General features: G+C 36.5%; 1 protein-coding gene across 21 annotated transcripts in view; it reads right to left on the bottom strand.

The window, feature by feature from the left end:
* MPDZ (multiple PDZ domain crumbs cell polarity complex component) overlaps positions 1-25,925 on the bottom strand; it is a 94,741-nt gene that overhangs the window by 24,174 nt on the left and 44,642 nt on the right. For 8 of the 21 annotated variants that reach the window (XM_077172346.1, XM_077172347.1, XM_077172345.1 and 5 more), the window contains 12 exons: positions 24,293-24,451; positions 21,146-21,433; positions 20,108-20,231; positions 16,918-17,116; positions 14,011-14,052; positions 9,360-9,464; positions 8,486-8,578; positions 7,815-7,992; positions 5,609-5,719; positions 4,998-5,081; positions 2,367-2,468; positions 1,098-1,169 (listed from right to left, as the gene is read on the bottom strand). In XM_077172346.1, the coding sequence (XP_077028461.1) occupies positions 1,098-1,169; positions 2,367-2,468; positions 4,998-5,081; positions 5,609-5,719; positions 7,815-7,992; positions 8,486-8,578; positions 9,360-9,464; positions 14,011-14,052; positions 16,918-17,116; positions 20,108-20,231; positions 21,146-21,433; positions 24,293-24,451 (1,557 nt within the window). The remainder of the gene's footprint in view (positions 1-1,097; positions 1,170-2,366; positions 2,469-4,997; positions 5,082-5,608; positions 5,720-7,814; positions 7,993-8,485; positions 8,579-9,359; positions 9,465-14,010; positions 14,053-16,917; positions 17,117-20,107; positions 20,232-21,145; positions 21,434-24,292; positions 24,452-25,925) is intronic. The other 13 variants (XM_077172358.1, XM_077172362.1, XM_077172364.1 and 10 more) reach the window with 8 other exon arrangements.

Below are 25,925 nucleotides of genomic sequence, written 5' to 3'. Positions count from 1 at the left end.
ACAATCAAAAATTCATGTGTGCACAAAAAGAAAAGTTGGTAATACCTCCACATTGAGAAAGGGCAAAAGGGAGAGACGTTCTAGAAAAACTTTTTTCAGAGGTCTTCCCAGAGTTTTACTAAAGCTAAATAATATCCTGGAAAAATGAGGAAATATGGCATCATGGTGGGTTGACCCTGTCTGAAGGCTAGGTGCCCACCAAAGGTGCTCTATCATTTCCTTCTTCGGCTGGACAAAGGAGAAAAAATATCACAAAAGTCACCCCCACAGCCTCCCCTACTACCATTATCTTGCAACACAAATCCAGTACAAGTGTGAGATCAAACCAGATCAGCGAACTTTAGATTTCATGTTTTAAAACCAAAATTAATATATTACTTTAGAGGTACTGTTTGTAAATGACAGTGTCCAAGAACAGCAAAACTTAATGAAACCAAAAAAAGGAACAATATATTGGTGTAAAGGATCTCTGGAAGATTTGCAAGGTGTGGATGTTGGGCTACATCCTGACAGATTAGCACTTATTAACTGCTGCCACCATAATAAGACTGACAAAAAAACCATCTTTTTGTACCATTGTGAATGCATAACAACATAACGTAATCTGAACATTTTTGAGGTTTAAGAAAATGCTGAAATGAAAGTAAAAGCAAGTGTCCTTTGTAGGAGGGTAAAAACTGTGCTACAATGCCATTTGTGGGGAGTGGAACATGTCCTGCCTGCAGAACTGAGCCTGACACATTTGAACAGCCAGAAGCAGAAGCCAGTCCCCACAGTTTACACACACATAAGACTTTTGCTCCCTGAATCGGGCAACACACAGAAACCTAAAAGGCTTTAACTCATGAAATACTTTCAGTGTGCCACACCACAGTATTTCATTTAAAATGCAAAGCATCCAACAGTTGCTGAACCCATTTAGCTACCAGGGTCACTCTGGTCACAGCCAAGCAAATACTGAAAATTGCAGCAAGTCTCGAACTTGAAAAGTTGAAGGAACAGGCAGAAAAGAAGCAGCACTCCAGAAGTTATCACAGTCCATGTACAAATGTACAGCACACATACAGTAGGACCAACTGACGGGAATTAAGACAAACCTTGAATGGTGTGGGAGCAAAAGGGTTAGTTGGGGAACAACGGAAGGTAACCCTAATTGGATTCGATACCTCCTACAGTAACAGAAAACAGCAATCCACATGTTATAGCATCTTTGGCAATACACAGTAATATTAACCAATATCTCATTTTCAATTACGGATTCATTTTGCTAACTGCAACAACTTTATTAACTTGATTTATAAACGGACAAAAGTATTTGAGGGGTTACTAAGGACCCTGATTCATCAAAGTTTCTCACTATACATGAACCTGAGTTCAGAAAAGGAGAGATGACAAAAGGCCATTCTTACATCAACACTAAGAAAGGAATTATGCATAAACTACAGGATCATCAGGTTTTCTCTTAAAATGCATGCAATGTTTTTTCAGAAATACTTTTAAAAAAATAGAAAACATAAGTCATCATTTATGTCAAATGTCTACTCCCTTTCCTCAGAACTGTAACAAACACAAAAAGAGATTTCAAAACACACATGCAATTACACACCACATATCATAAGTGTTTGTTGCACATTCAATATTTTCAACAACATGGGAAAATAGACAAAAGGCACAATCACTTGCAAGATGTAAAACCAGCTATAAATTATTTTATTAAATCAAAAATGCATGCATATTAGGATAAAGTATTTTTATTAGAGATTAGCGCTGTTTCTATTGTGAATAACATGCAGTAAGTATGCACTACCCACAAAAAAAAAGAGTCTAACTTTTTTTTTATTTCCAAAGACTTCAGCATCCTAATCATGGTGCATGAAAAGAATTTTCAAGAAGCAGAGGGAAAATATTTCCATGAAGCATCATAAAAAAAAAGCTGCAAGTTTGGGGTTTTTTTTAATGCAAAAATAAAACAAAAATATCAAAGCTGGAATGTCAGAACCACAAAAAACCAAAAAGAAGTACATAGCAGCAAAAGACCTTAGACTGATGAGAGAGTTACACTTAGGTATTTTAAAATATACATCAGGGACTGATCCTATAATTGAAAACCTATTCCTTTGGTAGCTCTGAATAGATCAGCTTTAGTGGTTATGATTAATGGAGCTGGCATTTTTTAACTTCTCCATAACTTTTCTATGTATATGCATGTCTGTGTCTTTAAATTCACTACATAGAGTTCTCAAGCTCATCAGCACAGCACATAACTCAAACTAGTATAAAAGAATTTAAATGCAGAGAGACACCAATGAAAAAAAAGCACACATAGGATGTTTGGTGAGTGAAAAGATAGTGTGTCATCATCCGACCTTAGCAGTGTTGAACTGAGAAGAATCAGCAAATGGGTTAGTGCTGCTGAAGACAGCTGGCCTACTGAAAACATTGTTCTGCAGAAAAGGCAGGGAAGGGTTCTAAAAGGAAAGCATAATAGAAACTAAGCAAAAAAAAAGTTTTAAACGAACCCTTTTTAACCATGAACCAAAACATACTCATTTTGTTGTCTGGGCTAACTGAACAAGGTCCAAGTTCTGCACTTGCCACAGATACGTGAAATTGGGCAAAAGTGTATTTGCCCTGCGTTTCTGATGCTCTGTCAGCAGAGAGGAAAAGCACCAATCCTCACACCTGTTCTAGACCACAAAGTACATCAAGTGCAGAATTACGCTGCATTTATGTGCTGTTGCTGTGATTTTTGAAAAATTTTTTCCCAACATATGGGACACTCTTAGACATTAATTAATTGTGGATTTCTGGGTTAGGATGAACACAAATATCTGTAATAATGCAATAGATTTAGTCTTATTTTGAAAACCACAGATTCTTATAATTTGATTTAACTTCTGTGGTAATACATTCACTGTTTATTTTGTAAAAGTGAGGGCATAGTAATATTAGGCATCGCTAAGCAGATTTCATATCTAATAATACATTTCCCAGAACACTTTGTAAATGCACATATGCATGTGTAACTGCCTGAATTTATAGTTTCTTGAAACAAAATACTCCGGTCTTCCCCTGAAGCAAGGTACTCTCTCATTACCATTTACCAGAAAAAGAGTTTACACATTTAGACCAGATAAAAGGATATCATTTGACCATTTATATTCCTTAAGCAGTATTTGTACTGTATTCTATTTTGAGATCAGAATCTGCTTAATAAGGAGGAAACAGCTTTGATTTCAAATAGTACGTTGGAAATATACTGTGTATACTTAGAAGTAATTTCTACACTGGTTGTATCCATCTGGCAATTACCTCTAAGTCTAAGGGCTGTAAATTTAACACTGCTGGAAAATAGTATGGACAGAAATGTGAAAACCTTCCAGGATCATTCGTACCAAGAGTAATTTAATCAAAAGTTACAGTGCTATTTAAAAAATTTCTTAACGCATTTGTTTTTTTAAATGCTCCTGAAAATAGTAAACACATCTTTAAACATTTATTTTCAAATACCATGTTGCAAAAAAGTAATTCTATTTGGTAAGACAGCAAATGTCTTGGCTCTACTGTATCTTCAGCAGTGACAAAATAATGCCATGAATGACAAAGGTTTCTTCACTGTCAAGTCATTCAAAGTCAACAGGCTGTTTCCCTAGGGTACAATATTTTCTGTATTTGTGATTCCCATTTGATTTTTAATATTATGAAGAAAGGTTTGTGAAAAGTAAATTGTTACTATAATCACCCTATTACACTTTAAAATTTACATGTTCTCTGCATAGAAATTTAAAATATATCTTGTTGAAATTTTAGGCAATTAAAATAAGTATCACAAACACTTCATAAATCAACAGTACAATCCTAGTAAAACAACAAAAGTTCAGCTACAGTCATTCAAAATTGTGCCTTTTTCATTTTGTCATGATGTCCTAAAGTACTAACCCTAATACTAATCCATGCAACAGCATTGTATTAATATGAACTGACTATTATGACAAAATATGGGGCATTTGAATTTGCCTGAACAGTTCAGTTTAGCATACTTTTTGTGTAGTCTAGGACAAGAGGAGTAAATGCTAAATAAAGGGAGTTCTCTCTTTATCTTATAAAATTCAAAACACAGCCTAAAGTAACAGGATTTTTTCTTTCTGTTATTTCCTTTTTTCAACTAACTTCCATTCAGAATTTTATCCATGTGTCCAAGATGCTAAGTTATCAGAAACTAGCTAGCATTTCATACAGTATAATGCTGTAACACTACTATGGGAGGGACCATAATCACAGTGATATATTGTTTCTTACTCAGAAATACACGGAGGGGTATAGGTATGAAACACAGACTTGATGGGTAACTCCTCATTAACAAAACTATCACTGTCTTTTCACAGGCCACTTGCATTATTCAGGCTGTTCTGGAGTACACACAGGCTCTCTCTTAACTGCTAAACCTTGCATGAAACAAAACAGAAGAAATGGACTCATTAGCTACATGTCATCTAAAACCGACTGCCTGGTTAAATACATAGTGGTACCATAATAATTATAGTTCATGTGTGCAGGTAGCTAGCTATGGGGGTGACTGGACACGAATGAAAGCAGGAAATTCTTATTATGTAGTAGGATCTTATTAAGTACAAATGCAAGCTTCAAAAGATGAAAATAAAAACATAATGCCATTTATGACGATCACAACATAATGTATGAGTACAGGAAGAGCATTTGCAATGTTTCTGCTTACAGAGAAACAAGAGTTTGTTAGTACAGTCAAGAAATAACCAACAAGCTTAATTTGAAAATAGAGAATAAAGAACTACAATCAAACAAAGGAGCATTCTCTAAATAAAAGTAGTGATATAGTAATGGCATCATTTCCATCCCAAATCGGCATAAACATTCAGTAGCAGCAATTCTGTTCACATGACAGCAAATACAAAAGCATTACTTTAGTAGTTTGAGTGTCAATAATCAACATTCAACAGAGCTTTTTCATGCAACTTTACCTTAGATGACTGACGATAAAATGGGTTAGTAGTTTTCTGCCCACAGGGAGCAGAAGCTGAAGAAGGGCTATAAAGAGACTCTGGCTGGGGAACAAGAGTTGTGAGACAACTAGTAAATAAACATGCAGCTTACACAGACTCTACAAAGAGGAAGTTTAGTTTCTAGTGATGCAAGGAATTTATATTAAAGCACTGTAGCTTTTGTCTGCAACGTCCATGCAGCTTAGTGACGGAAAACTTCCGTGTACTTCTAGGTCTGTTCATTAATGTCCACAGAATTTTTTAACAGGTGCTGTATTTCTGCATGCGCTCCTCAGACATGCTGTCAATCTCTAACAGATGGTTTTAGTTAGACTCCTACTCTGCCCCCCAATAAATTATCTTTCTTGAGGCTTTTCAAAATAGTTTGAGGACGGCGTGCTGGAGGGTATTTCCAAATCCAAATCGATTTCATTCTAAATGGAAATAATACTTAAATCAAATCTTTGTTCCTAAAATAGTTGAGATGGCACTTTCAGGATTAAATATTCCATTCCCAAATACCACCATCTTGAACATTTGCTTCATCTATTACTATGTATTACATCTCTTTTCACATTCTTTATGCTTACCCTTGGTCTGCTTATAATGCTCTGTACCATAAAGACTACAGGATTGCCTGCCTTCCGTATGGCTTCCACAGCTTGTTCATGGCTGGCATCTCTGAGGTCAATTCCATCCACCTGTAATTGGAAGGCCTCATCTTAACATTGCAAGAAGCTACAAGAGTCATGAGTCGGTTCTGAGTTTTGGTTAGGAAACTTTGACTAAAACCTAAGCCCAACCCTCTGTTTTTAGTGGACCTTTCTACAGATTTGGCCTGAGGTTCTTCAAACACAGGTTTAGGATTTCCAAGAGCACTAATAGAACATCAAATAAATATTCTCTTATTCCTCTGTTTTAAAAATGTTTTCCAACATTTTTAGTTCAGACTCCCTAAGTTTTCCCACAAGCAATGTAACAGAAGAGAGATGATAATCTGAAGAGAGTAGGAGTGTTTACCAAATACTGCATCCTGCAAATCCCACCTTAAGAAAAAACTATTACCCAGGACTTTATGAGACTTTAAAACTGAAACTTGTTAGGTGCTGGAAAGTCTTTCCTGATGGGGTATTAAGCCAGTACAGTGTACTTTTTTCTTTTATCTTGTTGTTTTGTTTTTTTTTTTTTCCTAAAGCAAAATAAGATTAATTTTAGCTATTAGACACTTCAGAAGTTAAATTTTTAGAGCTGAAAATCTTTTTGTCTTCTGGAAAAATGCATGTACACAGGATGGCTAAGGACAAATTTGCACCTGGTTGGTGTTATTTTTCATGTCTGTATATGTATGGGTGTGTAAAACATTTTGTCCTGTTATCCAGGTAAGAACAATGTTAAGGTGAGGTTAGCATCAGTAAAGTATTGTCACAATGACCACAATAAAAGCTAGAAGCTAACACAAAAAGGTTATTTGTTAGTGACAATTATAAGCACACAAACTTATATGATGAAGATTAGCCCTACAACTTTTTAATAGTCTAAGTCTACCTTAAACTTTATCACACAATGCAAATAAGATAGCACAAAAACAATGAGAAATTCTAAACCTACGAGCAACTGAACAAGAACAATAATACTCTCCAACTTCCCATGTCTGAAAAACTGTATGCACTGCAGAGATGGAAGTTTACATATGCCACAACTTGAGAAACTGAAACCGTTCATTCAGAAACAGTCACATTAACATAACATTTTGTTTTCACTCACCCATTCAAGTTTCCGCAAGCATCACTGTCAGAGACAATTGCACTCACAAAAATCCAGTTATTCAGGTGAAATGAATGTTTTTAACTTTGTGGCCTTCAAGCAAAATTCCACCTCCCAACTTCTTATACACTGCAAATTGTTCCATCCTGTTATAGAAAGTGCCACCTATACTAAGGTATTATTTCAAGATCCTCAATATCGGTATTGTAGCAAACAGCAAACTGCAGTTTTAGTACCACCATGTAAGTCAAGCCCAGTGTGAGCCAGAATTACCAACTCCATCACTCTGCTTGTTGGGCTTCTTACTGATGGACAGTCAGCTAAGGACATCCAGTAGGGTTACATGGAGGCAGTTTCTATTAGCCTGACACTGGAGATAGGGCAATGTCTGACAGGAAAGATCTATTCCCTTCAGTATGTTCATTCTGCAATATCTTTAAGTGACAAAAGCAGAAGTGGCTGCATGAGCACTGGACTAGCTATGTAGAAGAGAAATGAAGATAAATCCTACCCTGCAATACCACTGGGCAAAACGTTCTTCATGTCTCAAGTACCAAACACAGATTTCTTCATGTCAGGAGAAAAAAAAAATGTGCCTCCCTTTACTCCTGCACAAGACACATAAGAACTATTTGAATCAGTTAAGATTTCTGATGGAAATAACCTTGGCATTCATTTTACATGGTTTGCACTGGCTGTTTCTATTGCTACCCAGTGAAAAAGTACAAAAGGTGAAAAATCTTTTTGTTTCACCAAACTTAAGCTTTTTCCTACACATTCTGGTTTTCAAATAGGCAAGTCAAACTGCTGGCTTTGTAGACCCCTGCTCACACAGTCAGTCATATGTTTCACATTGAATATTCAACTTAACAGGCAGCTGTCTGCACACAAACATCAGCAGATGGTACTACAGTCTGTGTGGTTCAAGTGGTATCAGCTGTGGCAATTGCACAGCTGTCAGCCCACCATACATTCATCTCAGTGACTCCTGAGATGCTGGAGGAATTGCAGCAAAAGGCATTCAGATGGTACCTCTACAATCCGATCTCCAGTTTTCAGTGTTCCATTTTTGCCAGCTGGGCTGTCTTCCAGGATGTGTTTGATAAAAATCCCTCTCATCACTTCTCCATTGCTCAGGCGGCTTCCCATCCCTCGTCCTCCAACAATGCTGATGCCCAGTGACTTGCTAGGCTCTCTCCAGAGTTCAACCCTTTTGTGATAAGAAAAGGACCAAACTAAATTAAAATCTGTTGTGATTATGACAAAGACGCACACTGAAGACACCTGGATTTGCACAATTATTTTGAAAAATTCTTTTGAAAAACTGTTTGAAAATAACTCCTCCTTGCAAAGATTTGTCTTTCAGTGGAAGTTATTTACTGGATTGATCAGAAACTCTGAGTTTAGTATTGGTCAGCTTGTTTTGAGTTCTAATAGAAACTTTGAATCTTTCTCTTCTTCTTTTTTGACTTGATCCCTGCAAGTCAGCTTGGAATAAGCAGAGATAAATTACTATAACAATCAAGACACTTCTAGACTGCAGGGATTTAGCTCAATGGCAGTAAAAGTCAATCATTAATTACTGCAGCAATGCACAACATACATAAGTGCAAGAATTCTATTGTTTTTTCCTCTTCTAAAAATATGTTTTGGAATTTTTGAATTTCAGATGACATTTTATAATGTTCAAGATTTGCACTTACTTTCTGGGCTGGTTCCAGTTACTTAAAGCTGCATTTTGAAGTTCGCTTTCTTCTCCCTCCCCCTCTTCACGTTCTGGAAGCTCTGGAAGTTCCCTGATAATAAACACGAGCATGCAATTAATTCCTAAAGAATCCACATAATCACTAGATTTTTCTGAAAAATTTCATATATTGAGTAACCCTGACAGTTTCAGAATTTGTGCATCGGATTCAGGTAAGGAACTTCTTTTTCTCATGTCTTTTAGAATACATACGGTGTTCAGGGATTCCCTATCCACTTCTTATCTGCAATGAAGTTTCTATCCGCAACACAGAACAACAAAGTGCAATTTGGAACTACAACCAAATCAAAGCTAAAGGTAATTTACTGCTTTCAAAATGGAAGAAATTACAATAGCAGCACTCAACTAAATTTACTGCTTTTGGAGATAAATTGCAAAAATCCGAGTATTAATCACTTTGAAATTCTGGACAATAACTGCAATGAATTTTTGAAACTGAAGGAAAAGAATGACACAATTTATTCTTTCCAGCTATGTTCTGGAATAACCATTGATACCAAAGTCTTATGTTGGAAGCACTTCAGTATTTGTGTCAATCCATAAGTCCAATTGCATAGTATTTAAGAGAAATTTAGGATAAGAAAGAATTCAAACTTCTTTTTGGACAGATCAAAGAGACTTGTAAAAACGCTTAACAATTTGCTAGTCAAAGCAAAAACTCTATTTTTAACAGCTTTTTACTGTTTTTGCTGCCAGTCTGAAGAAAATCATCCATCTTTCACCTCTTCTAAAATAAAACTTTTATTTCCAAAATGTGCAAGGTGTATGGAAAGCAAGCTATTTGGGAGAAAGCTGTATGCCTTTCGACTCACCTCACAATATGTGAAGGAAAAAGTTCAAGTGGCACTGTTCCCTCTGTCTGTTGTCCCAGACTGGCCCTGTACTCGTCTAAATTTTCTGCTGGCACATATGTAATACTGCAATAAAATGGGACATGATTAAACTAGCATAGGGAATGCCAGTCCTCCCTTTAGTGGGGGTGAGTTATGGATATGAGGAAGCCACTCAAGACTACTTTGTTTGACTTCAAAGCAACAGCGCTGGTATGCTGGGAATAAGCACTCACACAAATCCTTTGCGACTTTGCAACAAGTATACATCTATAGTCAAATTAGGTAGCTGAAGAGCACATAATTTTTTGTAATTAAAGTAAATGGTGCTTGAACAGTGACAGTAACAAGAGACAATCCAGCTTCATTCAAAGCACAGATTCATCATGCAAAGAGAAACACTGAAGGATCTGTGAGGTTTGAGGCACCATTACCACACTTAATGACTGCTGAAAATGTTTCTGAAAGTTGGCCTGTAGGAGGTTTTGTGCTTTTGTGGGTGGTTTTGTATTTATTTTAGATTTCTATGCTTTTAGTGAAGAATACTTCATAGGTTTGGACATAAAAATGTGTTAAGGCACACCACCTATGCCACAGAGACCAATCCCCTGCTCAACTCCTTCCCCCAGATCTTCATGCACTTCTAACCAGTTTAGAACAGTCAGAGAGTCGTATTTCATCAGAAAAATGATGTACAGACTCCACTTGATGTTTGAATGCCAGAAACAGTCCAATAGACTGGGGAAGAGTGAAGCAAAGAGGGGAAAAACGATTAAGACGTGGAGAATATTTCTTGAAAAGCTTCCATCTGGGAGGCAAAAGGATACAACAGTATCTTCCATGATATAAGAAGGGCTACTTAGGTAGCCTTCCTCTGAGCTCTAAAAAACTACAGCTTAGCTATCATACTAAAGTATATCAAGAAGTAAGGCTGATGGAAAAATGGCAGGAAAAAGTCTCTTTTGCCATACATCACATTGTTCAAAGAAAAAAATAACATATTTGTCTCAGACATCTTTTATGAAAAATCCTTTCCTTAGGATTTTTCCTCCTGAGAAGCTGAGAGGCCTCAGGAACAAAATGTAAACATTGATTATTTGCTGCTGTGGAATGCAACAGGTGAATCTTTGATTGGCTCATGTTGGATGTTTGTAATTAATGGCCACAGCCCAGTTGGCTTGGACAGAGAGCCAAGCCACAAACTTTTGTTATCATTCCTTCCTATTCTATTCTTAGCTAGCTTTCAGATGAAATCCTTTCTTCTATTCTTTTAGTATAGTTTTAATGTAATATATATCATAAAATAATAAATCAAGCCTTCTGAAACATGGAGTCAGATCCTCGTCTCTTCCCTCATCCAAGAACCCCTGTGAACACTGTCACACATATTTCCCCATAGAAGAGACAGGGCTAAATCAAAAATAAAAGGCCTTGACCACTTCACAAGGATATGTAAGCTGCTGGGAAGAGACCCTTTCAAGTCTGAGGCTTTCACATGGAGCTGTCTCCTGTCCATCATTCCTGACTGATGCCATCTTTGTCATACCCTGATTACCACTGATTCCACTGTCTCAGTAGTTTTCTGCTGAATACATCAAGCATCAGAACAAACACAAATAAAATTTTATATGACTAATGCTATCAGTCTAAAACACTACCAAAAACTATTATAAGGGTCACCTTAATTTGTCCATCTGTGTATGTGTCCAAGCATGTTCCCTACCTTCTCTCACACCTACCATATCTAGAAAAGTGAAAAGAAGTGCCTAGGGTGCTGAACAGAAGGAACTTCCTAGTTCTTTTAATGGAAATTTCTAAAACCATATAATCCATATAAATCTCCCTGTTCTGAACTGGCCTTTTTTCAAACATGTAAGTCTTACTCCACTTGACACAACATATAATCATTTTGGAGTGCTGAGAAGTTAATATACACTTGGAAACAAACTCTCAGCACTATCTGCCTTTTCTGAGGGCATTCTAGCACTGCAAAATGCTAAAGACATGCAGCATCTATTCTGCAAAGACCCAGCAGTAAAATAGGAAGAAGTAAGAGAGAAAAGAATTTTGGAGAATAATGACTAATATTTCTCAGCCATCTCCAACTCCAAGTGTACTGAGCTACAGCGAAATACTAGTATTATGCTCACAAAACTCTCATGGGTCAAATGCTGATGCAGCAGCTTCGCCCAACAGGTACACAAGAATACCTTGCCTCTACAAAAACTGTTAAGATCTGTAAGTTACATTTCAATGTAAGAAAATGTAACATTCATTCAGTTATATTCATCACTTATAAAAATAAGTAGGAAATAATGTAGTTTTCCCTTGACAGAAAGATACAGTTAAGAAACCAGAACTTCTGGCTAGAAGGCCTGGACAATCTCCTTTATGCTAAACTGAAGCTGGAAGCTATACGTATGAAAAGGAGAATGGGACAGTCCTACCAAGGAAATAGGTTATCCCAGATTCAGCCTGAATATATATAGCAGAGCGTGACCTCTGATAGTACAGTGCCGTTATATATCAACTCTTGTCTAGTCCTGTTCTGAAAGGAGAACAAGGCAAGCAATTATGCAGAGTGCCAAGGTCCAATGACAGCAGTTGTCCTTACCCTATGCATGAGCACTTGAGATCAGCTGATCTCAAGGGGGAGGCAAACCATATGCACTCCAACTTCTGGGATACCCTATTGTGTTTTGTTATATGATTAAATAACTGACATTGTGCTGAATCACTAAAAAGGTATGACTCAAAGGATGCTCTCCAAGAGTTTTAAATGCTACTTAGAAATGTCTCTGAAAAGCTGCCCTAGCTTCCTTTTCTGTGTACAGCACTGGAATTATAAAGAAAATAGGTTTGTTTTGCCAGTTTTAAAAAATGGATCTAAAACTGAATATCTGAATTATCCTAATTGATTTCCACAGATGGAATAAAATTTAGATAATCTCACTGGCACCTGTTACATTTTAGTTCTTTGGAAAAAACACATTAATTGTATTCTAGTGCTTAACTACAGTTCTAATAGCCTAGTATAAAGCACTCAAATGAACATTCATTATGGTTTTAACAGCTCATTCTTATCTACATGTTCATTCTTACCTAGGTCTCTGTAACACTTCAGTTATTTTACAAACTTAAACCAGAACACTTGCATTTTGCACAAAAATAACATACAAAAGAAAAACAAATTACATGGATCAAATACATGAAAAGTTATATTCTGTGTGGAGTCCATCTTTGTATCTTGCTCATGATTTCTAAAGTCCAGTTAACAGCAAAGGTTTCACTAACTGCTCTTATTACTTGTATTACTGACGTGACTGTCCTCCTACTCTCTCTGTTCTGCCTGTTATTATTGAAATGAAAGAGTATTGCCCTGCTTAGTGCTCATGGGCAGACACCTCACAGTTATCAAATCCATCATTTGCTGGATTGCTGCTGGAGCTCACTTGGAGGTCAAAGTGAGGTCTGAAGACATTCAGCATCATCCTGAACAGCCCAGCCAGTAGCTGGGATGATGAGGGGCACAGAACAAGAAGTGTTTTTGGCTCCTCTGGCTAACTCTGTTGAACTTTGTGCTGTAAAGCAGAAATAAAACCCCACCAAGGCACCAGTTCATCTCCAAAACAGACTGGTAATTGTCTTAATACAGCTACAGGGAAGAACGTAAGAGAAACAAGGGCCAGAAAACAGACATGAAGGCAGAGAAAACAAAATAAATAAATGTATGCTCCACTTCTGTGTCATATTTCTTTGCTGCAAGAGAAATAAAAGTTCAACAATTTCAAAGGAAAGTATATGCATGGTTTAACCATCTCCTTCTCTTTTGTAGCTGTAAAGCTTGAAAGAAAAGTGTTCTGGTCTTCTTTCTTAAGAGCTATCACCATTTCTCCTACCCCCAGAAATATGCACTAGCAACTAAAGCAGTGACAATGGAAACACCAATGGTTTTACTTATGAAAGTATCTTGTAAACACAACACTGCATGCAGTACAGAGGAACATTTATCACATGCTTGACTGAACAGCCACACAAAACCTTGAAACATCAACAAATAAATTACAAGTATGGAAAATGCTTAGGACAAATTACTGTAATTAACATTTAAGGTTCAATTTGAACCTTTGCATATATGAAGGCAGGAAAATGTAAGTGCCACAGAAAATATGACACTGAGATTAATCCAGATATCAGTACATTGTAGTCATGGCAATTCTAGAAGTGAACCATGTACACATACACACGATATGCACAGCTGCTCTGAGCACATCTTGGGTGGCTGTCATAGATGAAATTTAAATATATTAGCAATATTTTTTTTTAGAATACAGGTATTTTCATTCCAGACTTAGAAAGTATGCTCCAGTCTTCAAATTTAAAGCCACATATAAATATATAATACAATTATACACACACAGTTGTATCTTTCTTAATTAAAAAATATATATACACATCCGCATGTGCAGCCACATGTGCATGCACAGACAAATATACATGAGAAGAAAGAGAATATGTACCTATATCTGGATATATCCCTGACATTACTATTGATATCATAAAGGCATGGAATGATTTTACAGACAACTTGCAACACAGAGCCATAATGAGTTTCTGAATTGCCAATACTCACACATAACACAGGGCCTGATCATCAGCAGGTGCTGGAGAAGATCTAGAACGTGAAGCATACGATGCAGCATCTTTTTACAATGGTGTTAATTAATATCAATGTCTCATGCTGAATGTGAGAGGCATACTTATGTACATAGAAGTGTGAGCTGTTGTTTTTTTTTTTCTTCCTTTCCTTTTTTTTTCTCCTGTTCCACCTCCACTTCATCTACATCTAACCCAGAAAACATCTGCTCTTTATTATTGTCTATAGCACTGATTATTAAGAGGCATGAAAAATTGAATTGCAATCTCTCGCATTTCTTGATCAGGAATTCATCCCCCCCATTCAGTCAGGTGAATTCTAATTCAGCTTTATAATTATCTGACAGATGTTTCAAGCCTCTGCTGCTGAGCATAAAACACTGACTTTATTACAGAAATACAAGAGGTTCTGGCAAGGTAAAGTGAGAAGTGAAACAGAAAGCATTCAGTAGGGCATTTTTCTATACACAGAGGGGAAAAAAATTAAATACACAACTCTAAAACTCAGGCTACTTGTTCTTGAACTATTGAAAATCAAATATCCTTTAACAGAATTAAAGAATGCCTTTACATGGCCTGTAAGAACAGCTTTGTGTTTTATCTGCAAATACTATTTGCTACTATTTGAAATACAGCTTTGGAAGCAAAATACTTCTGCTTAATCACTTTTCTGGGCCACCCAGCTACCCAAAAAATCAATCTACAAAGGCCAAATTTTGAAGTAAGGACTAAGAGGAATGATATCTAGATGGTCACGTCTGAATGCTAGCATACCCTTGTTTTCCAAGGAAGACAGCAGAGATTCAACTTAAATCTTTGAAATGATGACCCTTAAATCAAAAATGCTGCAAGGTGATGCACCACATCAGCTCTGAATTGACAAATATGGGAGGGGAATGGGGGAGGGGTGAAGCTTAACATGAAGCTCCTCATCTCCAAATTTCTGATTTGGGGTGTTAGCCTCATGTTTGTATCATAATATTTTTCTGGGATCCTGTACTGCTCGTTCAAGTTAAAAATAAAACAAAAGTTTGATTATGCTGAATAGTACTACAGCAAAATTATGTAGTCACAAAAATACTGTCATTTTTCTTGCAAGACTCCTTTAGAAACTACCAATGGATTTAGTCTTTCTGTTTCTAAAGCGGAGAAAAATACTTTCTAAAGTGGAGGGAAAAAACTCTTAAAACTTGTCACAGGAATGCAAAAAAGAACATAAATACAAAGCAAAAGACAAAAATATTGAGTAAGAATATGAATAGCAATCGCTCCTTTTCTGCAGTATCTTTCAGAAATGGGATGCATTTTTCTCTGGAAAATCTGAATATCCACACCTAAGGCAAGATTTTAGTATTTCCAACATAACTGCAAAAGAATAAGACTACAGAACAAAATTTGTAGTCACCCAGCATAAAATAGAGCAGCTATAAAAGCATAAGCACAAATAGTGAACATACTATGTAGTACTATGATTATGAACTATAGCATGAGGAAAGACTCCTCATAGAATAATAGTGCTGCAGCATTTGTGTCTGTAAGCAGATACACACACACATGCATGTGCACATACAACTGACTTCAATCATGACATAGGGAGTCATAGTTTGGAACCCTACAGTAATAATCAGACTTTATCAACGTCAGACTTTATCAACACTGACTCGCTTATATTCCTGAGAGCATTAACAATAATGTAATTCATTTTATGAGCATATCCCTTTATTTAAACAGGCTTACATTAAATCATAATCTTAAATGTATGACAGCTATGGGGCAGGCAAGTAACCCCAGTAGCCATTGTGAAGGTACTTTGCCCACCTGTTCCCAAAACACTAGATCTCTTCCAAGCTAGAATACTTCTGGGCGAGTATGGAATGCCCTGCTATCCATTCTGAACCCAGTTTTAACCTCAGTTACACCCATAACTACACTGGGACTGGACTGATCCTTTCAAGGACACCCTTACCAATAAGTAGAGGTGTCTATTATGAACAACTCCATTAATCCCTTTCCATATCTGACCCAATAAATGTTACCACAGGCTAAACAGAGAAAACGGTCATTAGGTTTTGAAGCTGTAAACTCAGCATCGGTGTTCCTACAGTTCCACCCACATCTTCAGGAACAGCCTCATTCCCAGATGCTTTTTGTAGGCAAAGTTAATTCCACAACCACAGCAATTAGAAAGAATTGTACTCTAAGGCAGTTAAAATTTTGCAATTTTGTGAACCTGAGGAAAAGAAACTTTCTCCTCAAAAGGGGTTCTCAAAACTTGTATTAACTATTGGAAATTTGAAACTACTACTACCAAGAGCAGACAGTTGTGCACAAGAGCAACAGCTCATTCATGTGTACTAATAAAAAATTGGAAGTGCCTACAGAAAACAGTGTTTCTAATGTTTGTCATAGACATACTGAAATGTTTTAAGCATTAATTTTCTGCACTGACATCATATTTCACACTTTCTGTCTGGCACCCAAAACCAAAAGCCATGAAAAAAACTAGATGAAATTACTTGTGCAACGGCTGGGAGAGTTCACCTTCAAGAACCACAAACATCTTGAGAAAATTGTAACTTTCCTCAGAAGAGTCATACTATGAATGCAAAATTCTGTCTAATCCTATTTTTCCCATAAAACTAGGCAGGACAGTAATAATGATGATACTCATGACAGTGATTTCTAAGAATATCTGAAGCCTCTCACTTAAGTGATTTCATCTTTGAAATCCATGGAAATGTAATCTGAAGGTGAATTATCCATCTGATGCTGCAACTTAAATTGATGTGTAATAACAAAATTTTCATTTAAAGACTTGCATAAATTTAAAAAAAACTGATTATCAGCTTTTTCCTACCATAACTCATCATCTAGTTTTACCTACTTTATGTCTGGTCCAATGAGTGAATGTCGTCTCAGCATAGCCCGGGCTTGTGCATTGGTTAAGTTAGTGGTTGACTCTTCATTAATGGACAGGATGCAGTCCCCAACACCAATCCGTCCATCACGACTTATTGAGCCTCCATGGATGATACTGCGAACTATCATTCCCAAACCATCTTTATTGGAACTTACTGTCATCCCTATAGTAAAAACACATGAAACAGTTATTGTCTTTGAGTCACAGCTCTGGGTGCCAAGATAAAGAAATGGGGCACAGGGAAAGGAAAAGTCAGCCAGCCAACCTGCCAGTATCACCAAGCCTATAAACATTGCTCTTACTCTCCTCCTTTGAGACAGCAACTACAAATCACAGTTACAGTAACTTTACCTTGTTATCAGTTTACATACTCAGTTCAATACAAGAAAAATTAAGACAGCAGAATATTTAAGCAAAAAATAAGAAAGATAATGAAATTACTTAAAAACCATTTAAAATCACCACTCTTTTAATGGTTCACTGAGTTTATACACATTTACTTTTGTTTATGACAACTCTATTTGGAAAGGTGGAATGATTAAACAGGTAATTATTAGCCGAAAACAAATACACACTTACTTTCACAGAAAGCATGAGTCAGATCCCACTGAGATGCTGGTTGTCTTCCCGCTCTCTTAGGTGGGCCGTAGCTTAGACCCAGAAGAGCATTCTGACTTCTGTGAAAGTCTGTACATTGCTAATGGATACAGCCCAATATTTTACTTTAAGCAGAAGGATACTGCTTCTCAATATTTATACCCTTTAATTCCACTTTCTTTCCAGTAATGGGAATAAGACGGATATCCTCTTGGCATCTCCTCTCCCATGGGGAACCTATAGGGACTGACTTATGATGGCCTTCATGCATCATTGTGACTGTTCTTACACACATGAGTTGTCACTGTTATCTTCAGGCAGGTCTGTTCATGAAACAGACCCTAATAACAGTTACAGGAAAAACTTAGTTCTTCACTAAGGCAGTGGGAAAGGCAGGGCTGGAACCCTGAAGTCCACTCAGTGGACTTCCACTATCTTAATACTGCTTAATAAAAACTTTTTATTTTTTCAACATGTGGTTTGAAATTCTGAACCTAACCTTGCTGTTTGGTTAAAATAGTAACAGACATTACTGAGGGTAGTATAACAGCACTTTAGGAAAACATCACACATACAACAGACACTCTTTCCCTTTTCCTATGCTGACACCATCATTACAGATCTGAAAGCCTGATGTCACACTTTGGAAACCTACAGTTTCAGATTAAAAATGCAAATTCCACTGTAAAGTTGCCAAACTTTTTGCAGGACAATGGCATTTCAGCCCTTCTGCATTTGGGTGCTTCTCATCTTTTAAAAAATCACAGTCAAAATGTTAGAGCTCCAGCAGCGGCTGGCATTAAAGAGCTGCTGCAAAATATGGGTGACACCATTTGAAAGGAAAACAGAAATGCCAGTTCCTAACCCTCAATTATTTAATCCATGCAGCTGCAGCTTGCAACATCATTCATAGCTCTTGACTTAGCTGCTTTTTTAAAAATGAAGGGTAAAAGCAGTGCAGCCATGTGCATAAACTGGTCATTGTGCTGAAGCTGCTTCCCAGGCCAGAGCACACTCAGACTGGAAGAAAAACGCTTCAGTCAAAAGCCAGAAGAAAGCAATATTCACATTCATATTTTGTACATATCAAGACCAGTCTTATTTTTTATGCATAAAATGTCTGCCAATATGGACCCTGCTGAAGTTTGTATTTTCATGCCATATCAAGCTTGAGATGAAATTTGCTTTGATGTTCACTGCACTTAAAATATTCATCCATAAATGAAAACCGACTCCACTGAATGAAGAGTTTATTGCAAAGGAAACGTTTTTTTTACAAAATCCAGATGCTTTGAAATGCATTGTGACGTACACTTCATACAGCCTGGCAATGAGGCCAGTAAAGGTAGTAGTTAACCAAGCCTCTCACACCAATGAAAGATAAACCTTATACCCATATCAGCCTTTCCTACATCTTTTTATTTTTCAGATCCTGATTTTAAACCAGATCCATTTTGAAGGATGGCTGTTTCATGAAGGTAGTATGTGGCAGACTGAGCATCCAGCCATCAGAAAGCAGTTTATTCTATGTCAAGATGCCCACTGAAATACAGCATCACAGCTGTAAAAAACTGACATCCACCTCTGCACAGCAAGGAAGTCCTGACTTGGGACTGTTTATAAACATCCAGTTCTGTGGACAGCCCATTTTAAAGCATTTGCAGAGTTATTAGCCAGCACCCACACAAAGTCCTGCTCTACCAATCCCAAAGAGTCTTCAAGATTATGCAGTTGGCTGGAAGAAACAGTACTAGGAACCTAAATGAAACCAAATAAACAAACAAGCCACAAACAGGAGGCATACATCACTGCCTTTCAACACAAAGCCTTCCCTGTCAACACAAAGCATGGGCTCTCAGAGGGTTCTATTCCTGTTCTCCTCCTCACACTGCCCAGGGCCACACCTGAGAGTAGGACAGGACAATTAAAAACATTATCATCTGTTGTGTGTGTTCACTCCAAAATATGTTTCTAGTCAGTATGCTCAGGAAGTTGCAGACTGCAGATATGGAAAAACTTAGAACTTCACTACAAAACAATAATATTATTAAGCCAAAAATACTGCCTATTAAATTTATCAATGACATGATTTTTAGAAATGTTGAGGCACTTTGGATTCAAACTTGAGGAATGTTTAGTCCCATCTGACCATCCTCAGGAAGCAAGATCATTTTGTGTTTACAAATATTTGAAAGTCTCATCTTCAGCTCTTTGACCACAGTGTTCCTCTACAGCATTCCTTGGCTATATCTTAGTTTTCCACTAAATTAGTACATTGAACAACAATGCATAAAAATTGTTCTGTAAACACTTAGGAAACACTAAACTCCTTTATGGGAGAACAGATTGTCAGTTGGACTGCACATTTCACTTTTGTGTTCACAACGACAGTGTGATCCAGTGCCATCACTGTCAAACAGGGAAAGAGCAGCAAAGAATGAATGTCCTGTTCCCACTAAATGGAAAATACTTATTTTTACTAATTAAACAGGGAACGTACAAGGGAAACCAATAGCCATATTCCTAAAGAGTTTACAAAAAAAGTTCACTAACTTACCTAGGCTTGAATTGCCTTTTGCAATAGTGATAGTCTTCTCATACATGTTTTTGACTGAATTTTGGGGTGTGGAATTTCCCTCCAAAGACACTGGGCATCTCTTTTCCATTAAAAGCAATTGATCCTAACATAAGGGAAAATAACACCAGCTCAGTTTACCAAGATAAAAATGATTGGTCACACTGATCTCAACTACTTTTGCCTTACACAAAACCCATTCACATAAATAAGTCAGATTCCTTATACAGACAGAAAAGTCAGTTCACCAAAGATCAATATTTTCATTAAATATCATAAATTGTGTTTTCATTCAGGCAATGTATCACATCTATCACAAAGCACGCTTTTAATTTAGAGATATCAAAATTAGCATAATGAATTCAAGAGCTTCACATTCATTCACCACAGATGTCTAACAATTTGCCAGTACAAAGTAACAAATCCTGTAAGAAATTGCAACTCTTTTAAGCATTTCTTAATAAATCACTGAATGGAATAAATAAGAAACACAGGTCACAGTGACTGTCATATAAAGGAAAATTATGTTTGCACACTGCACTATGACAGATCAGTTTGTGAGCTGAACTGCACAGGCTTACAAGAACAGCATGATGCAAGACATTCACACCACCCCCCCCTCGGCTTCCTAGGCCCAATTCCAGCTGTGCAGCTCCTACGTGCACTCATGTCCCTGTGAAGGTTAACAGGGGCTAAGCAAACTCCCATCCCTCCCAGGAGGTGCCTAGCAGTGTCAATGTGGCAAGGTCTGAGAAGACTTGTATATACCCCTGTACCGCCAGCCTCTGAGAAAATACTGTCTTGATGACAGTAAAATAAATTCTGTCTTGTTTTGGAAAGGTCTATGTCCCAAAGTTTTGATGTGAGCTAACATATTCAAAGGAAATTAATAATCCAAGAAATATACATGGCTATTGGCTTGTGACAATTCCTGCAGGAAATTCTTTGGTCTAATTACAGCCTTTCTGTATGTTTTTTAAATGATTGTAAAAAAAAAAAAAAAAAGGCAAAAAAATTTACTTTTTCATTGGGATCAAGCTGTGTGGTAGTAGCAAGGCTTGTATTTAGCACAACTTCTGATGCTGTCTGAGATGTTGCCCATGTTGCTGTATTTTCACTTTCATTCTCGTTGATATCTGAAACTTCCAGAGTCAGAAGATCTATTTTAGTAAAATCACTTGCAGTTTCCAGGCTACTGTCCACTACAGATTTTTCATCTCTCAGTCTCTGATTCAGATTCATGTTGTACAGATTCTTCTCAGATACATGGAAATCACCTGCAGCATTTGGGCATTCCTCTCCAACAGACTGTTCAACACAGGAGACAATGAACAATCACCATTCATTTGCAGTATTATTCAAAACCACATTTCATGCTAAAACCTTAAACAAAAACTAATCTCATAGAATTTAAACATATTGCTGTGAGACCAGCAAGACCAACGTCATCTGCAGTTCCCTACAGGCATTCATTCTACTATAAAGAGAACTTGATTTCTCAGACCATTTCTTCTGCTTTATAACACCAGAAATCAGTACAAGTTACTAACTCTAACTTGAATAACTCCATTAAGTTTTTAAAATTCAAGCATACAGTTGTTTTTCTCAGGTGAAAGAATTCTGCAATACTTTCAGCACACTTAGCAAGTAAAGAGGAATTTCAAGCAGCTCAGACAATAAGAATGTAATGCTATCTTCCATTTAACTGAGCAGAAACTTTCAGACTTCTCTTCCTTAGAGAGTGACAAGTAAAAACTAGGTCAAACCTCAGCAAAAGGTGAATATGGGGGATTTGAAATGTGACAACAATGAAATACAATAATGCAATTGCAGAAGCTTACTAGTTAATAATTATTGCAAATCTACCAATTATGGCTGCACTACTAGGACTAAGTTCCCTACACAAAATTCTGAGGCCATGACTTTGAAATGTTTCAAGGGATTTCAACAATCACAACATTCTGGAAAAAAAAAACCACTTCAAATATTCTCTAGCTGACCTTTTAAAGTAAGTTATTTTAAAAATAGTTAGGCCATTAGATTTTAAAAAGGTATCTCAAGGACTCAGAAGTTAGACTTAGAGGCTCTGTATCAATATTAGAGATTTTTTTCTGAAATGCAATAAGAGAGCTCAAAATCAACTACCTCTATCTGTCTTGTTATCCACTGGTCCTATTAATTCTTCTACTGCTTCTCCAAAAAGCTGGGGAGATGTGCTTCCCAGGATTTGGGGATATTTTGCAACATTTTGTCTCAAGAGCCCTAGAATTCATTTTTGTCAACTTTCATGAAGTACATACAGGCTTGCTCTGTCCCCAGACAAGAATCAAAAAAGGCTTACCAGTAAATAAGTGGTTTAAGTAATAGCCGAGAAGATAATTGAGTAGAGCCTAAATACAACTAATCTGCATGATACAATCAATGACATAATTTCCTACCTTTCTGAGAACAGAACACAATACTACAATCTATTTAAATTATTTTACAAGGTTTCAAATGCAGATGGGACATGTACTCTTAAGCTTGTTTCATATCCATTTCCAAATCAGTGAAAACAAGCATCAAATCATACTCAACATTTATTTTGTATGCCATATATTAAGAGTTGCATGATATGCTCATTTTTATTTTTGTTTCACTTAAAGAAAAGCCAATGATGCAATTTTTTAGGACAAACACAATTCCAGGAATTCGTAACTACAGTAACATATGGCCTCACTAGAGCATCTGCATTATTTAAAATAGGTTTTTCAACACCTATTTTAATGTGACACCAAAGTGACCTGGCAGAATCTACCAACTGCCCTGTAGCCAGAAATAACTGAAAAAATAACTGAAATATCTTTGAAATCCTCACAGCATCAAACAGTGCTGTTTTAATTTTTACTGCATTTTCCTTGCTTCAAAAGTCTTCATCAGACAGATCTTCCCACTATGTTTGTTTTTTCAATCATGAATAGGCTACTTGATGAGAACTTCATACTAGTGTACAGAGACGGTGTACATACTAGTGTACAGTACTCACTTCATACTAGTGTACAGAGACAGATGCTGAAAAGTCAGGACCATGGTATTTTAATAGAGTATGTAAACCAAAGCTATCTTTAAGTCAATGGTGAAAATAACTAAAGATTTTCTAGAGCCTCAATGCGATATATAATGTAAATCCAGTCTCTATCTCACAAAATGCTCCTAAGCATGTAAAATGCATAATCCATTTAGGTAACAATTACGGAGTTAAACAATACAAGCTGTCCCACTGGCACAGCAGAAATGTGCTCTTCTGTGGATTAGGAGAAACCATTAGAAGATTAATCTTGCTTTCTAACCAGCACCTCATAAGAGCTAAACATATTCCAGAATGGTTAATGGGAGTTACTGCAGCTCAGGTGTGGCAGAAAAAGCAGCAGCTACTCTATTCAAGACCACAGACTGCAAACCCAGTGGTTTTCAATGAAGACTGCTAGGAGAATGGAAATTGGAAAGCTCTAGGTTAGTGATATTAAAATCTAAAGATTAAAAAAAACCATGAAAAACCATGGAAAGAAAGATAACACAATCAGGTCATTACGGGTATGTGACTAAGAACCAAAAAAGCTATTATCTTCTTAATACTCTGAAATAAATCTTCATTTATTGTTTTACATAAAAACTATTAGCAGAGTTTTGACGTACAAGGATTTGCTTTTCATGATAGCATCATTATGAAAATTTCATTCAAAACCACAGAAACAAACAAATTATGAAGCATAAAAGTAAAAATAAGGATGAAAATTTACCCTTGCTTTTCATACTAAAATATGAGCAACAGAGTAATTTTGTGTTACCACTCTTTACTATACTTTGAATGACAATTATATTTTTCTAGCAGACTGCTCACCACACCTTTAATACTACAAACAGTTCACCATACTCTGGCTAAATCATGCTTTTTCTAGCAAAAATCATGCTTTATCTATCAAAAATCCAAGCTTTGTGCCTTCTGTGTGCTTCTCTCTTCAAAAAAAGACATCTGCAAGATATCAGCACTACTCTAAACAAAATTTTACCCTGCTAGCAAATAGAGCATTTTGAACCAGCATGACACAAAACATTTCTATCTGATAATACAGCCTGCTCACACTTAAAATCAAAGTTTGCCATCAATAAAACCATCCTCAATTTTACCTTGGGAATTGATAATGGAAGAGAGAAGCTGTCGTTCACCTCACCGCTACAGGCACTGTCATGCAGAGCTGCCACTGAGTCCTGGAAGACGTCTCTCTCCAGAGAATACTGTGATTCTAAGGTGGACTCATCCGCTAGATCTGCCTCGCCAGAGTCCACCTAACAACAAAAGCAATTCAATCAGCCAGGCTGTTGCCATCACATCACATAAGCCTCAAACACATGCACACCAGCCACTACATACTGAGACTTTTCTTCTTTTTCTTTTTCATTCCATGTTTTAGATTGAAATTACATTTGCACAGTGCAGAAGAAAAACTTTCTGCTTCCAGTAAATCTGTGTTACTACTTCTTCAAAGGTTGCAAAGAATATCTGAAGTAATGCAAGAGTCTGAACCAGAGTAAGTTGCAGGGCTGAGGCACGCTCATGCCTATTAATAGAAGTACAAAGTGTTGGGAGAATTCCACTGTACTTTTTGGTGTCTATATTTTGATTTCTTTAGAGTTTTTTTCTTTTTTCTTTTATATTTTTTTTAGCATGGAAAAAATAGTGAACTTCACTTGGTGCCACATGTCAGGAATGTTCTCTTCACTCAACTTAGGATCAGTTATTTTTAAACTCTCTTAAAAACAATTTCGAAAACTACAGAGCTTTTAAGTGCATTTATACAAAAAAATCTTTATGTGATTTTTTTAACAGATTTTAAATTATTTTGCTTTTCACAACAAAATTACAATAAGGATTTGTACATTTCTATTACACTTACATGAGAAATAAAATTTTTAAAAGTTTCAGACATTGACATGGGTAGTATTTTTGCCTTTTTTAAAAAATGAAACATATTTTTTTCAAAGACTCATATTCTTTTAAATACGAGAATAAAATTAAGCCCTAAAACCCCTAATTTATGGTGCTTCGTACACTAGACTTTGATTATTATTTCATCTCCCTGGCAGAGCTCAAGAACATATTGTAGGCCAACAAAATGATCACTGGATTAAAAGCCATCCTCATATGATAAACATGTATGAAGCAGATGAGTGCACCCATCTACTGAGATGGGATCTAACTTGTTTTTCAGCCCCTGTGGTTAATCATATTATGAATCCATTATAGCAGTAGCAACAATCTGCAGTAATTCAACACACTGATTCCTTTTCAGGGTAAAAAGAATTATTTTTTTTTATTATTTCAAGCCCACAGACTTAACTGCTAATCCAAACTGCTTCTTTGCTGTAACTTACTCTCAGTTCATCTTCTTGAAAATGCATATTCGTTTTACCAAAGCTATGGCCTAAAAAATATTGTGAAAATTCAGAACATATCTGTAAAATCTGAGTACCGATTTGTCTATGAAAAACAGTATCTTATATGTGCACTCTCAAAACATATCTTCAGCTGGGTGACTGCAAATTTAATTTCCCATTTTGCACATTTAATTAAGACAACTGACAAACATGACTGACAATTTTATTAAGCCATGTATTTTCATTGCTTTTTTCACAAGTTTTTTTTTTATTCGAAGCACAGATAGAAGTCAAATTTTTTAGACAGTTTGAATTTGATCATTTCAACATATCTTCAATTAAAGGCTATTTAGAATACAAAACTCGTGCTTCTTCTAAATGAATG

The sequence above is a fragment of the Agelaius phoeniceus genome, chromosome Z, assembly GCF_051311805.1.
Source record: "Agelaius phoeniceus isolate bAgePho1 chromosome Z, bAgePho1.hap1, whole genome shotgun sequence".
Taxonomy (NCBI): domain Eukaryota; kingdom Metazoa; phylum Chordata; class Aves; order Passeriformes; family Icteridae; genus Agelaius; species Agelaius phoeniceus.
The sequence above is the reverse complement of the archived record's forward strand: the minus strand, read 5'-3'. Positions and strand labels throughout refer to the sequence as shown.